This window comes from Cebus imitator, unplaced genomic scaffold, assembly GCF_001604975.1.
Source record: "Cebus imitator isolate Cc_AM_T3 unplaced genomic scaffold, Cebus_imitator-1.0 Scaffold420, whole genome shotgun sequence".
In the NCBI taxonomy this organism is placed as follows: domain Eukaryota; kingdom Metazoa; phylum Chordata; class Mammalia; order Primates; family Cebidae; genus Cebus; species Cebus imitator.
The window spans coordinates 788,057-800,553 of record NW_016107735.1 but is presented as its reverse complement, the minus strand read 5'-3'; the positions used below and the strand labels follow the sequence as shown (position 1 = coordinate 800,553).

Here is a 12,497-nt window from a genome sequence, read left to right as displayed (position 1 = left end):
AAAAAAAAAAAAAAAAAATTAAACCTGCAACTACCATACAATCCAGCAATTGCATTTCTGAGCATTTATCCCAGAGAAATGAACTCTTATGTTCGCATATAATCCTATACACAAATGTCTATATAGCAGCTTTATGTGTAATAGCCAAAAAATGGAAACAAGCCAGATGTTCTTTAATGAGTGGCTAAATTCATGCTATTGGATATCACTCAGAAATAAAATGGAACAAACTACTGAGAGATGCAACCTGAATCAATCTCTGAAGGATTCTGCTGAGTGAAGAAAGACAATCCTAAATTAGGTTACACATTGTATGATTCCATTTATGTAATATTCTTGAAATGAAAACATTACAGAAATGAAGAATGGATTAGAAGTTGCCAGAAGTTAAAGAAGGATAAAGGTGGGAGATAAGCGGGTGTGGCTACAAAAGGAGAACAAGAGGTATTCCTTGTGGTGAAGGAAATGTTATCTTGACTATATTGATGTCAATATTCTGATGGTGATGTTGTACCACAGTTCTGTTATGAATAGATGTTACCACTGGGAGAAACCAAGCAGAGTATATCTTTCTGAATTATTTCTGACAGCTGCATGTGAACCAACAATAATCTCAAAATAAAAAGGTGAATTTCAGCAAACAAGCAGAAAAAAAGAAATATACCCAGTTTTCAGAAAAGCCCATTGGAAGTACAGGTAGAAATGTCGGCAAGTGCACACACACACACACAAACACAATACACATACACATACACAGCCCTCTCTAGCTATGATAGGAAAAGGCTCTCAATGTGGCCCCAACATCAAAACACCCCAATCCACTTACCTGCTTCACTTTGACTGTTGAGTGGTGAGGACTTCGGGTCCTCTTACTCCGGGGAGACTTGCTTCTTCTCCCTGAGGACTTGTTTTTCTTTTTGGGTGGGGACCTATACAGAGCATGGTACATACAGGATTTTACTCAATTTCCCTTCCCCCATAAAAATTAGCTTCCAGTATCAGGCTTACCTACTAACACAAACACATTTGTGAAGGTCTCTGCCAGACACATTAAAGTCACGAGGTTCACTTTCCTAGCCCCAACATCTCCCTTGCATTCCATACTCACAAAGACAACTCTCTACTGAACCTTCTCACTTAGATAACATAGCTATTAATTCCCAAGCCTTCAAAAACCTTTCCTCTCCTACTCTTTGCCATCTTGTTAATTGGCATCACCATCCAGAAATCACCTTTGACTCCTGACCCCTCGCCACCAACACCCCTACCATCACTAACAATCCATCCATCCTGTGGTTCCACTTGCTCCCTATTTCATCTCATTCCTATCACCCACCTGCTTGACCACTATAGTCCACCGACACTGGCTTTTTCCCATTTCAATCATGATTCATTCTACTTCAAGTGCTTTGCACATGTTGTTTCCTCTGCCTGGATCTTTCAGAGGCTGGATCATTCCTATCAGTCAGGTCGCAGTTCAAATGGCACCTCTTTAGAGAGGCCTCCTCCCTCTTCTCTCCAATCTCTATTACATTACTGTTTTAACCTGTCGAAAATACTTGTTACTAACTGAAACTATTTTATTTTTCTTGTTATTGTCTGTCTCAGGGCTAGATTTGGAAACGGTGAAGACCATCTAAGTGAATCACCCTTGCAGCCCCAAAACCTGGGGCAGTCTTTAACACTTAACAGGCACTCAGAAAAACTATGCTGAATGAACGCATAAATCAATGTGAAGTAACTTTTTTTTTTTTTTTTTTTTTTTTTTTTTTTTTTTTTTTTTTTTTTTTTCGACGTGAAAACCTTTTGGGCAGGTAACTGTAAAGACAACGCCCGGACTCCATTCGGGATGAGGAGAATCTCATTCCAATTTTACAGATTATCAGCGCTATCTGCTGGGCCACACTTTGCGACGTGCTGGGGACACAGGAATGGAGGGGCGGGATCCTGCAGGTTAGGCATTAGGCGTTGAACACCGAGCTATAATGCAAGTGACAGAGCACGCATAACACAGGCACGACTGGATCACTCTCAACCGCCTCAGGATTAGGTCCGGGCTACCTGCACCCAGCATTCAAAACCTGTTTCGGACGCTAGCCCTGCCCGCCTTTCTGAATGAGCCCAACCCAAGGTCCATCCTGGGCTGCTCCCCACTTACCGGCTAACTCCTCGGGCTCGGTTCCCGCGGTGGCCCGGGCGGCTCAGCTCGCTGGCCGGCGGGGACGGGCTACCGCCGGAGTGGTCCGGACGACGGTGGGCGGGAGGTGCGGCTTCCGGGCTGAGACGCTCCTGCTTCACGACCACCGTCGCCGGCAACACCACGTCCCCGTCCCGGTGTCTTCGCCGGCTCCCTCGCTCCCGTTCGCTCTTCACTGCCTTCATTCTGTGATTTTGCCTGAGCGAAAGAGAACAGATCCGTTGAGCTCCTCTAGCTAAAGGAAATGACGAGTTTGACTCCTGGATTTCCGCTTCCGGGGTGCCCCGGCTCCCAGAAATCTTCGCGGCAGAGAGGTTAAACAGGTGATGACTCCCTAGTGAGCGTGGTCAGTGACCAGGTTGGGTGGCGGGAGTTTCAGGTTTCAAAAACAAACTTCTGGCCTGGCGCGGTGGCTCACGCCTGTAATCCCAGCACTTGGGAGGCTGAGGTGGGTGGATCACAAGGTCAAGAGTTCAAGACCAGCCTGACCAACATAGTAAAACCCTGTCTCTACTAAAAATACAAAAATTAGCCGCGCGTGGTGGCATACACCTGTAGTCCCAGCTACTCAGGAGGCTGAGGCAGGAGAACCGCTTAAACCTGGGAGGCAGAGGTTGCAGTGAACCAAGATTGCACCAGCCAGGCTGGGCGACAGAGCAAGACTCCGTCTCAAAAAAAAAAAAAAAAAAAAAAGTATTCTTTGGCCGGGCGTGGTGGCTCATGCCTGTAATCCAAGCACTTTGGAGGCCAAGGCGGGTGGATCACCTGAGGTCGGGAGTTCAAGACCAGCCTGACCAATATAGTGAAACCCTGTCTTTAATGTTAAAATATTTTTTTATGTTCAAAAAAAAAATTATAAAAAAAAAGAAGAAAAAAAAAAAGCAGGGCTGGGTGCGGTGGCTCACATCAGTAATGCCAGCACTTTCGTAGGCTGAGGCAGGCGGATCACTTGAGGTCAGGCGTTCAAGACCAGCCTGGCCAACACAGCGAAACCCTGTCTCTACTAAAAATACAAAAATTAGCCTGGTGTGGTGGCGCACGCCTATAATCCCAGCTATTTGGGAGACTGAGGCAAGAGAATCGCTTGAACCCGGGAGGCGTAGCTTGCAGTGAGTGGGGATTGCACCACTGCACTTCAGCCTGGGCAACAGAGACATCACGAAAAAAAACCTGGAAAAAAGCAAACCTCTCAAGGCTGTTTGTTGTCACGTTATTAGTAATTACAAAACGTGGAAACAATGTAAATGTTCAGCAGTAGGGAAGTTAGCCAAATTAATGGGTGTTATGTGGCCATTAGTAAACCATTTACAAACTCTAAAAGACTTGTTAATGATAAAGCAGGATACAAAATTGTGCACAAACTGTAATTACATTTACATTTGGAAATAGAAGGGAGAAAGAAATGGAAATGCAATCAGAGTTGAGAACCCGTGGTCAAATCATTAGCTTTTCCTCTTCTGTTTCCTAAACTTTCTGCCATGCTGTTGGAGCTCAGAAACCGAAACCCCAAAATAAGGCACATTGACTTGCTGAACTGAAGAAGCCTCGATGTTCCTTCCTCGAACTCACCGTCTCTCCCAAAGCACAGGACTTTATCTAACATCCAGACTACCAAAAGGAATAATTGTTTCTTTCTTCTCCTCCTAATAATGTAATCACACCTGACCAGAGACGCTTAGACTGTCAAAAAGAGCTATTTACAGCTGAGCACAGTGGCAGCAGCCTGTAATTCCAATGCTTTCGGAGGCCAAGACAGGAAAATCGCTTGAAGTCAGGAGTTTGAGATCAACCTGCCCAACATAGCAAGACTCTGTCTCTATAAAAAATTAAATTGTCAGGGGCTGGTGGCTCAAAACTGTGGTTCCAGAAGCGACAGGAGGATCGCTTGAGCCAGGAGTTGGAGGCTGTAGTGAGCCATGATCTCACCACTGCACTCCAGCCAGGGCTACAGAGTGAGACCCTGTCTTCAAAAAAACCAAAGCAAAATAAAACAAAAAATATTTACAAATTTATCTCTGTCCCCTTATCCATTCATTCTCCCTAGTGATCCCTGAACAGAATGCCTCCTTCTCTCACCCCCTTAAACCTGTTTTATCAGGAGGGTATACAAACTTCTGAACCCTTTTCAGGGTGGGTAATCATGCTGTGATTCTCCCCATGTATACATTTTAAATACATTTGTATGCCTTTTCTCCAATTAATCTGTCTTTGAATTGATTTTTGATCGAATCTTCAGGGGGCAAAGGGGAACTTTCTTATCAGCCCCTACATTGTCATTTCTCCATTTAATTAGAAAAATATTTCATGCCGGGCGCAGTGGCTCATGCCTTTAATCCCAGCACTTTAGGAGAGTGAGGCAGGCGGATTACGAGGTCAGGAGTTCAAGAGCAGCCTGGCTAACATGGTGAAACCCTGTCTCTACTAAAAATACAAAAATTAGCTGGGCATGAGGTGCGCCCCTGTAGTCCCAGGTATTCGGGAGGCTGAAGCAGGAGAATCATTTGAACCCAGGAGGCTGAGGTTGCAGTGAGCCGAGATCGCACCACTGCACTCTAGCCTGGGCTGCAGAGCAAGACTCCATCTCAATTTAAAAAACAAAACAAAACAAAACAAACAAACAAAAACCTTCAAAAAACCTAGGAACTCCAGATGACTTCCTTTGGAATTATCCCTTAACCCTTCATGAGGAGTCAGGAGATGACTCCTGTATTTCAGGCGACAAAACTGGGGCACGACAAAGGTGATCTGTCCATTTCATTCAAATCGCGAGCTAGACGCAGCATCAGTACTCGAACCGCCGTTTCCCTTGCTTCCAAGAGTACACGGGCGATCCGGTGAGCAGAAGGCCTAAGAAGCCAAGCACCAGACGTTTCTGCCCAGGAGGCACAGGATGAAACTCGTGGGCTGTTGGCCCCGCCCCACTTTGAAGCTCCGCCCAGGCCAAGAAGCGCAGGGGCGGGGGGGAGGGTGGTTTCCATGGTGACGACAAACAAGGCCCATACTGGAGGGGGCCGCTGCTGGGCTGCTACTCCTGCCGCCGCCATGATTCCCCCCGCAGACTCTTTGCTCAAGTACGACACCCCGGTGCTGGTGAGCAGGAACACGGAGAAACGGAGCCCCAAGGTAAGGACGGCGGCTCAGGAGACAAAGGAGCCTCTAAGCTCCGATGGGGAAAGACACATTCCTGCATTGAGGGTCAGGAATCCCAAGGGACAGGGATTGCAGAGACTGGGAGTAAAAGGAATTGGGAAGTCGGGGAAGGAGGGTGAGAGGATTGTATAGGAAGCCTAGATGTTGGGTGTAAGCCCAGATGTTGGGTGTGACCCCAGAGGGCAGATTTAGGATGGGGAAGAAGGTCACAGGGAGATGGATGGGGCTCACTCTTCTTCATAGTACCTGGGTCCAAGAATAGATGAGGTAGTGATTTCCCCATCACCAGAGGTGTGAAAGCATGTGCCTAAGCACCTGTGCCGGGAACACCTGTACAAGCATTGAGTTGGGACTAGACTTCATGGCCTCCTTCAGCTCTGTGACATAATTTCTGCGGAGAAGACCGATCCAAAGTGGCTAGGAAGAGAGGAGGGCTGTGCAGAAGTCCTGGAGCATTCTGGAGCTGGGGGATGTGTAGAGCTGAGCTCCTGAACCACTTCCTGCTCTCACTTGTGCCTTCATCTCAGGCTCGGGCACTGAAAGTCAGCCCCCAGCAGCCTGGACCCTCAGGTCCAGTCCCACAACCACCCAAGACCAAGCTCCCCGCAACTTCGTGTGTCCCAGATCCTACAAAGCAGGCAGAAGAAATCCTGAATGCCATCCTACCCCCGAGGTAAGAAAGTAGGAGCAGTGGCTGGGAGAATGCCTCTGCTTTTGCATCCTGGATTTTGGGAGTGTGGGAGGAGGTACTCTGCCTCTGTTCCTGGCTGGGGTTTCCTCCCAGTATCACAGAGCTGCTAGAACTTACCTACGGCTGGATCCTGGCAGGGTGGTGGGAGACCTCTTCTCAATCTACCCTCATTTCCTGGATGCCCTCACCCAATCTCATGGCTTTAGATACCACCTATAGGCCGATGGCTCCCAAATGTGCAGAGGAGAGGAGAGAGCTCTGTCCTGTCCACTAAACTCCAGGCCATATAGTCTTCTACTTCCTCATTATCTTCGTGAAGATATCTAATAGACATCTCAAACTCAACATATTTCTTCAACAATCACAATTTCTTCCTCCCCCAGTCTGCTCATTCCATGTCTTCTCCTTTTTACTAGGGACTCAAGCCCCCTTTTATTCCTTTTGATCACTCTCACACCACGTGTCCTATCCTTCGTCACATTCTTTTCGCTCTACCTTCAAATTCTTTCCCAAATCCAACCACTTTTCATCACCTCTGCTTCCACCATCTTGCTCCTAGCCACTGGTGGCCACTCACACGGCTGCAATGGCCTCCCCTCTGAAATGCTGCTTCCACTCTGCTCCTCCAGTCTATCTTCTATACAGCCCCTAAGTCATAAGTCAGATCATGCCAGTCTCTGGCAGAAACTCTTTCGTAGCTTCCCATGTCAGACTAAAATCAAAAGTCCTTACAATGGCCTGGAAGATGTGGCATGATCTGGTCTATGATACATCCCTGACCTTATCTCCTGTTATTCTGTTTCTCGTTCGCTGTGCTGAATCCACAGGGGCCTCACTTGCTATTTCTGGAGCACCTCATCACTCTCCCACCACAGGGGTCTGACAGCTGGTGTTTTCACTGCCAAAGATGCTCTTCCCTTGATATTCCCTTAGTTCCTTTCATTTCTTCACTCAGGTCTTGCTCCGGTATCATTTCTTCCAGGAGGCCTTCCTTGAGAATTCTCTGCAGAAGAGCAGCCTTCCCCAACATGATCTCCTTTCCTTGCTTTTTCTTCTGCAGCCACCTTAATCATGGACATGCCTTTTTCAACTATGTTTATGTAATAAATTGACAGCACAGTTTGTAAGTCTATGAGGAAAAGGGAAACAGTCAAAGAGAGACTGTCATCTCCTCTGAGATAGAGGTCAAAGGACAGGGGTAACTTGTCAGTCGATTCCCTCCCACCAATGACACAAATCCTCTTTCCCATGGCAGTTCTGCCTTCAAACTTTCTCCCTGTGATTCCACAGCCTGGCCACCTCCGGCACAAGGTTTGTTATGGGGGCCCATGCAGGCACACACCTTCGAGAACCTCCCCACCCCTGATACACACATCTGCCTCTTTCTGGCTCCCACAAGGTTTATGATGTCCTGTTTTCCCACCCCATAATTGGTGGGTAATTCCTACTCTTCAGATCAAGCAACAATCAAAAATTGGTCTTCAACATGTTGGGAGGGTAAGATCTGGGACAGTGGGGGATGATTTCACAGCGGCCCCTTGCCACAGTGGAAATTGCCCACCACCCACTCATTCCCAAGGTCCCTGTGGAGGCAGCATGGTGGGTGTGGCTTTGGAGCCTCACACCCCTTGGGATGGAGAATTCTCAGGCAGGGGGCTCAAAGGGCCCTCTCTCCTCATGTGCTAGGAAGCCTCAAGTCAATAGGTTTTGCTCAGCCTCGCTGTGTCTACCACAGGGAGTGGGTGGAAGACACGCAGCTATGGATCCAGCAGGTGTCCAGCACCCCCAGCACCAGGATGGATGTGGTGCACCTCCAGGAACAGTTAGACTTAAAGCTGCAGCAGCGGCAGGCCAGGGAAACAGGCATCTGCCCTGTCCGCAGGGAACTCTACTCACAGTGCTTTGGTGAGTGAGCCAGGTGAGGGGTGGGCACTACACACTCTGCTGCTCCCTTCCCTTCATCTTCAGCACAAATCCAAGCCTGAGTACCCTGGAGCTGGAGCCCACCTCATGCTGGAATCCCCTCTTCTCCCCCTGCCTGACCCACCCAGCAACAGCTAAATGGCCCCTTCCCCTTCCTAGCCCAGCCTCTTCTGCAAGTCCTCCAGCTGTCAACCACTGTATTCTTGGCAACTCGAGTTCCTCACCCTTAGCAGATGTTTGGAGGAAGACGAGAACTTCCATCTGTTTTTTTTTTTTTTTTTTTTTTTTTTTTTTTTTTTTTTTTTTTTTTTTTTTTTTTTTTTTTTTTTTCAGAGATTTCTATAATAAGCATGTGCTATTTTTTTTAATCAGAAAGATTAATGTTCAGTATTTACATCCATTCATCACTCTTTGGCCCTTGGTCCAGAAAAATCTTGTAATTTTTTGTTAACCAACATACACGAGAGATTTAACATGCACCTTCTTGAGTGCTGGTGTCAAATGGCTGTCCCCAGCCCAGTCTCACTGGCCTTCATAGACGCTGATCTGCAAACCATCTCCAAACCCTCAGGCAGCTGCAGCGTCTAGCAGGCTTCCCTATCTGTGTGTGATTATGGTTTGCCCTCCAGGTCAGCATTTATGGGGAGATAGGTGGGCAAGCTCTAGACCCTGGCTTTTCCAGACCCAAACCAATGCAGCCAAGGGGGCACACAGTATGTCCCAGCTGCTTGAAAACAGCCAATGGGCCGGGCACAATGGCTCATGCCTGTAGTCCCAGCACTTTGGGAGGCTGAGGCGGGTGGATCAACTGAGGTCAGGAGTTCGAGACCAGCCTGGCCAACCTGGTGAAACCCCGTCTCTACTAAAAATAAAAAAATTAGCTGGGAGTGGTGGCAGGCACCTGTAACCTCAGCTATTTGGGAGCCTGAGGCAGGAGAATCGCTTGAACCCAGGAGGCAGAGGTTGCAGTGAGCCGAGATAATGCCATTGCACTCCAGCCTGGGAGACGGAGCGAGACCCTGTCTCAAAAAGACAAAAAACAGCCACCATATTTAAACAGAAAAAGTCAGTTTTTTTTCTTTTTTGGGAGGGGGGGTAGGGTCAATCTCTCCCCATCACCCAGGCTGGAGTGCAGTGGTGCAATCTCGGCTCACTGCAACCTCTGCCCCCAGGGTTGAAGCGATTCTCTTGCCTCAGCCTCCTGAGTAGCTGGGACTACAGGTGCCTGCCACCATGCCTGGCAAATTTTTGTATTTTTAATAGAGACGGGGTTTCACCATGTTGGCCAGGATGGCCTTGATCTCTTTACCTCATGATGCACCCACCTCTGCCTCCCAAAGTGGTGGGATTATAGGCATGAGCCACTGAACCTGGCCAAAGGCAGTTTTTTTGTTTTTCTAATAGTAGCCAGTTTTTACATAAGGCCAGAAGGGAGGGGGTCCGGGGCTGTAAACACACCAGAGCGTCTTGTCTCCCTCTGCCCTGGCCGACCCAGGCTGGCTGACTGTGTTACTCCCAAGTGCCAAGTGCAGAGGAGTGAACCTTGCATGGCAAGGTTCTTTGGGCCATTGAAGGGACCCTCTCTGAGGTCCTTCTCTGAGGTCTTGTACTTTGTCTCTGAGCGAGAACACCCTAATACCCTTCCCCAGAGGAAGAGTATTTGCAATAGAAATAGCGAGGTCTTCTCCCCGCACCCTGTCTGATCTCGTGGTATGTGTGCATTGGAAGATGAGTTGATCCGGGAGGTCACCATCAACTGTGCAGAGAGGGGACTGCTGCTGCTGCGCGTCCGGGACGAGATCCGCATGACCATCGCTGCCTACCAGACCTTGTACGAGAGCAGCGTGGCGTTTGGCATGAGGAAAGCACTGCAGGCTGAGCAGGGGAAAGCAGACATGGAGAGGAAAGTGAGTGGGGATTGCCAGGACCCTTGGGCCCCTGACTCTTCTGTAAACCTCAGGGTCATGTGCTTGTCATTCCAGCACTACCTGCTGGCCTCCTAAGCTGCTCTCCTGACATTCAAGACCCCTGGACCTGCATCACCTCAGTAAGGGACCCCTGGCTGAGTTTGATGGCCAGCCTGGTCTTGGGAGAGTTGTCTCTGCTGTGGACGCTCCATGCCAGGCACTGACCTCCCACTGGGTGGCAGTACATACCCTGGCAATTCCTTGTGTCCCATGTCCCTTCCATCCAGGCTCTCAGGCCTTTCCGTCCACCTGGCCACATCCCAGGATGACTGGGCATTCTGTCCTTAGATTGCAGAATTGGAGACAGAAAAGAGAGACCTGGAGAGGCAAGTGAACGAGCAGAAGGCAAAATGTGAAGCCACTGAGAAGCGGGAGAGCGAGAGGCGGCAGGTGGAGGAGAAGAAGCACAATGAGGAGATCCAGTTCCTAAAGCGGACGAATCAGCAGCTGAAGGTAATCAACACGGGGGCGGAGGTGCCACTGCCCCGAGACCCAGCTCCGCAGGCCAGGCATTCGGTTCTTTTTCTGCAGCTTTTAAATATTTGTCCGCATGCACTGCCAAAGAATAAAGGAAGCTGACTTTGGTGGTGGGAGGGGGAGGACTCCAGAGGGGGAGTCTCTACTCTCGACTCCAAATCCCCATGGCACCTCAGCCTGGCTCTCCAGTGGAGGATTTTTCCCCCTGGAAAAAAGCTGCCCATCATCCGGGGAGAGGTGGAGATGGCAAAAAGTAGAACTGCTTTCCCCTGGAAGCTGGTATGTTGGAGCCTTCCTGGGGGACACTGAGCTCCAGCTGGCTTGTGTGGTAGGGCTGTCCCACTGCTGTCCCACAGTTTCGGGGCATAGCCAGGGAAGAAGTCAGAACCAGTGGGCAGCAGGGCCCTTTGAGAGGAAGAACCATTTCAAATCAGAAACCTTCCTCAGGAATGCGGTCGGGGAACCCAGCTGTAGGTGTTCTTCCTCAAAGCCCAATGCTAGCAGTGGATTTATTTATTTATTTTGAGACGGAGTCTTGGTCTGTTGCCAGGCTGGAGTGCAGTGGTGTGATCTCCGCTCACTGCAACCTCTGCCTCCGGGTTCAAGCGATTCTCCTGCCTCAGCTTCCCGAGTAGCTGGGATTACAGGCGCATGCCACCACACCCAGTTAATTTTTGTATTTTTAGTAGAGACAGGGTTTCACCATGTTGGCCAGGATGGTCTCGATCTTTTGACCTTGTGACCCACCCGCCTCAGCCTCCCAAAGTGTTGGGATTATAGCCATGAGCCACAGTGCCCGGCCTAGCAGTGTACTTTTGTCCAGCTGAGTTGATAGGAGGGAGGGGGCTGGTGGACACAGCTGGGCACGAGCCACGCTACAGGCACCACAGCTCCCAGCTGTTTGCTCCAAAGGTTCTCAAAAGATGGGCCCCAAACCAGCATCATCCTCACCTGGCAAATTAAGGAAGACAAATTATTGGGCCTACCCCAGATCCACTGAATCAGAAAATTTGGGGTTGGGGTCCAGCAATATGCATTAATAAGGTCTCAAGCGATTCTAATGTTTGCAGAAGTTTGAGCATCACTGTTCTGGAGAGATGGCCTACTGACATTTAGTGGCTTTCTCCAATGGCCCTGACCACAGGACCCTGGATGATCTCCCTGTCCTCCCTAGGCTCAGATAGAAACCTTACAGTCTTGACATGGGCAGGCTTGTTAGGTCTATACACCAGCAGGTCTGGCCATTTGCGATAAAGAAGTCTTTCTATTAAACACTACTGGAACTTTTCTTGTTGCTAAAAAGTTAAACAAAAAGAAAAGCAAGAAACTTTCAGAGCCAGAGATGACTGTTTACTTAGCAGCCTCTGAGGCTGCTTTCCTTAACTGCCATATTCCTTTTTCATAAGCCTGTGTTCCTCAGCTCTTCCTGTATTAGCAACAAGAGCAAACCAAACACCTTAGCATCTTTCTAACACTTAAAAGCAATCTTCTGGCCAGGTGAGGTAGCTCACACCTGTAATCCCAGCACTTTGGGAGGCCGAGGCGGGCCAATCACCTGAGGTCAAGAGTTCGAGACCAGCCTAGCCAACATAGTGAAACCCCATCTTTAGTAAAAATAGAAAAATTAGCTGGGGATGCTTCCAGGCACCTGTAATCACAGCTACTCAGTAGGCTGAGGCAGGAGAATCGCTTGAACCTGGGAGGCGGAGGTTGCAATGAGCCGAGATCACGCCATTGCACTTCAGCCTGGCAGCCTAGGGGACCAGAGTAAGACTTTGTCTCAAAAAAAAAAAAAGCAAACTTGTAATCTCCAGTGTGAAAAATTCTTTATAAGTGAGCTTTTTTTTTTTTCCTTTGATAATTGAGTTTCACTCTTGTTGCCCAGGCTGGAGTGCAATGACATGATCCCGGCTCACTGCAACCTCCACCTCCCAGGTTCAAACAATTCTCCTGCCTCAGCCTCCCAGTTAGCTGGGATTACAGGTGCCCACCACCATGCCCAGCTAATTTTTTGTATTTTTAGTAGAAAGGGGGTTTCACCAGGTTGGCCAGGCTGGTCTCGAACTCCTGACCTAAGGTGATCCACCTGCTT

At 48.9% G+C, this 12,497-nt stretch overlaps 2 protein-coding genes across 2 annotated transcripts in view; one reads left to right on the top strand and one right to left on the bottom strand.

The window, feature by feature from the left end:
* The window catches only part of SNIP1 (Smad nuclear interacting protein 1), a 19,093-nt gene extending 16,601 nt beyond the window's left edge, over positions 1-2,492 (bottom strand). Inside the window, exons 1-2 of the mRNA XM_017509759.1 lie at positions 2,159-2,492; positions 827-929 (exon numbers count right to left, since the gene is read on the bottom strand). Coding sequence (XP_017365248.1) covers positions 827-929; positions 2,159-2,382 — 327 coding nt within the window. The 5' untranslated portion in view covers positions 2,383-2,492. The remainder of the gene's footprint in view (positions 1-826; positions 930-2,158) is intronic.
* Positions 2,493-5,038: 2,546 nt separating this feature from the next.
* Positions 5,039-12,497, top strand: part of DNALI1 (dynein axonemal light intermediate chain 1) — a 9,340-nt gene continuing 1,881 nt past the window's right edge. Inside the window, exons 1-5 of the mRNA XM_017509757.2 lie at positions 5,039-5,320; positions 5,875-6,020; positions 7,774-7,943; positions 9,690-9,868; positions 10,217-10,381. Coding sequence (XP_017365246.1) covers positions 5,174-5,320; positions 5,875-6,020; positions 7,774-7,943; positions 9,690-9,868; positions 10,217-10,381 — 807 coding nt within the window. The 5' untranslated portion in view covers positions 5,039-5,173. The remainder of the gene's footprint in view (positions 5,321-5,874; positions 6,021-7,773; positions 7,944-9,689; positions 9,869-10,216; positions 10,382-12,497) is intronic.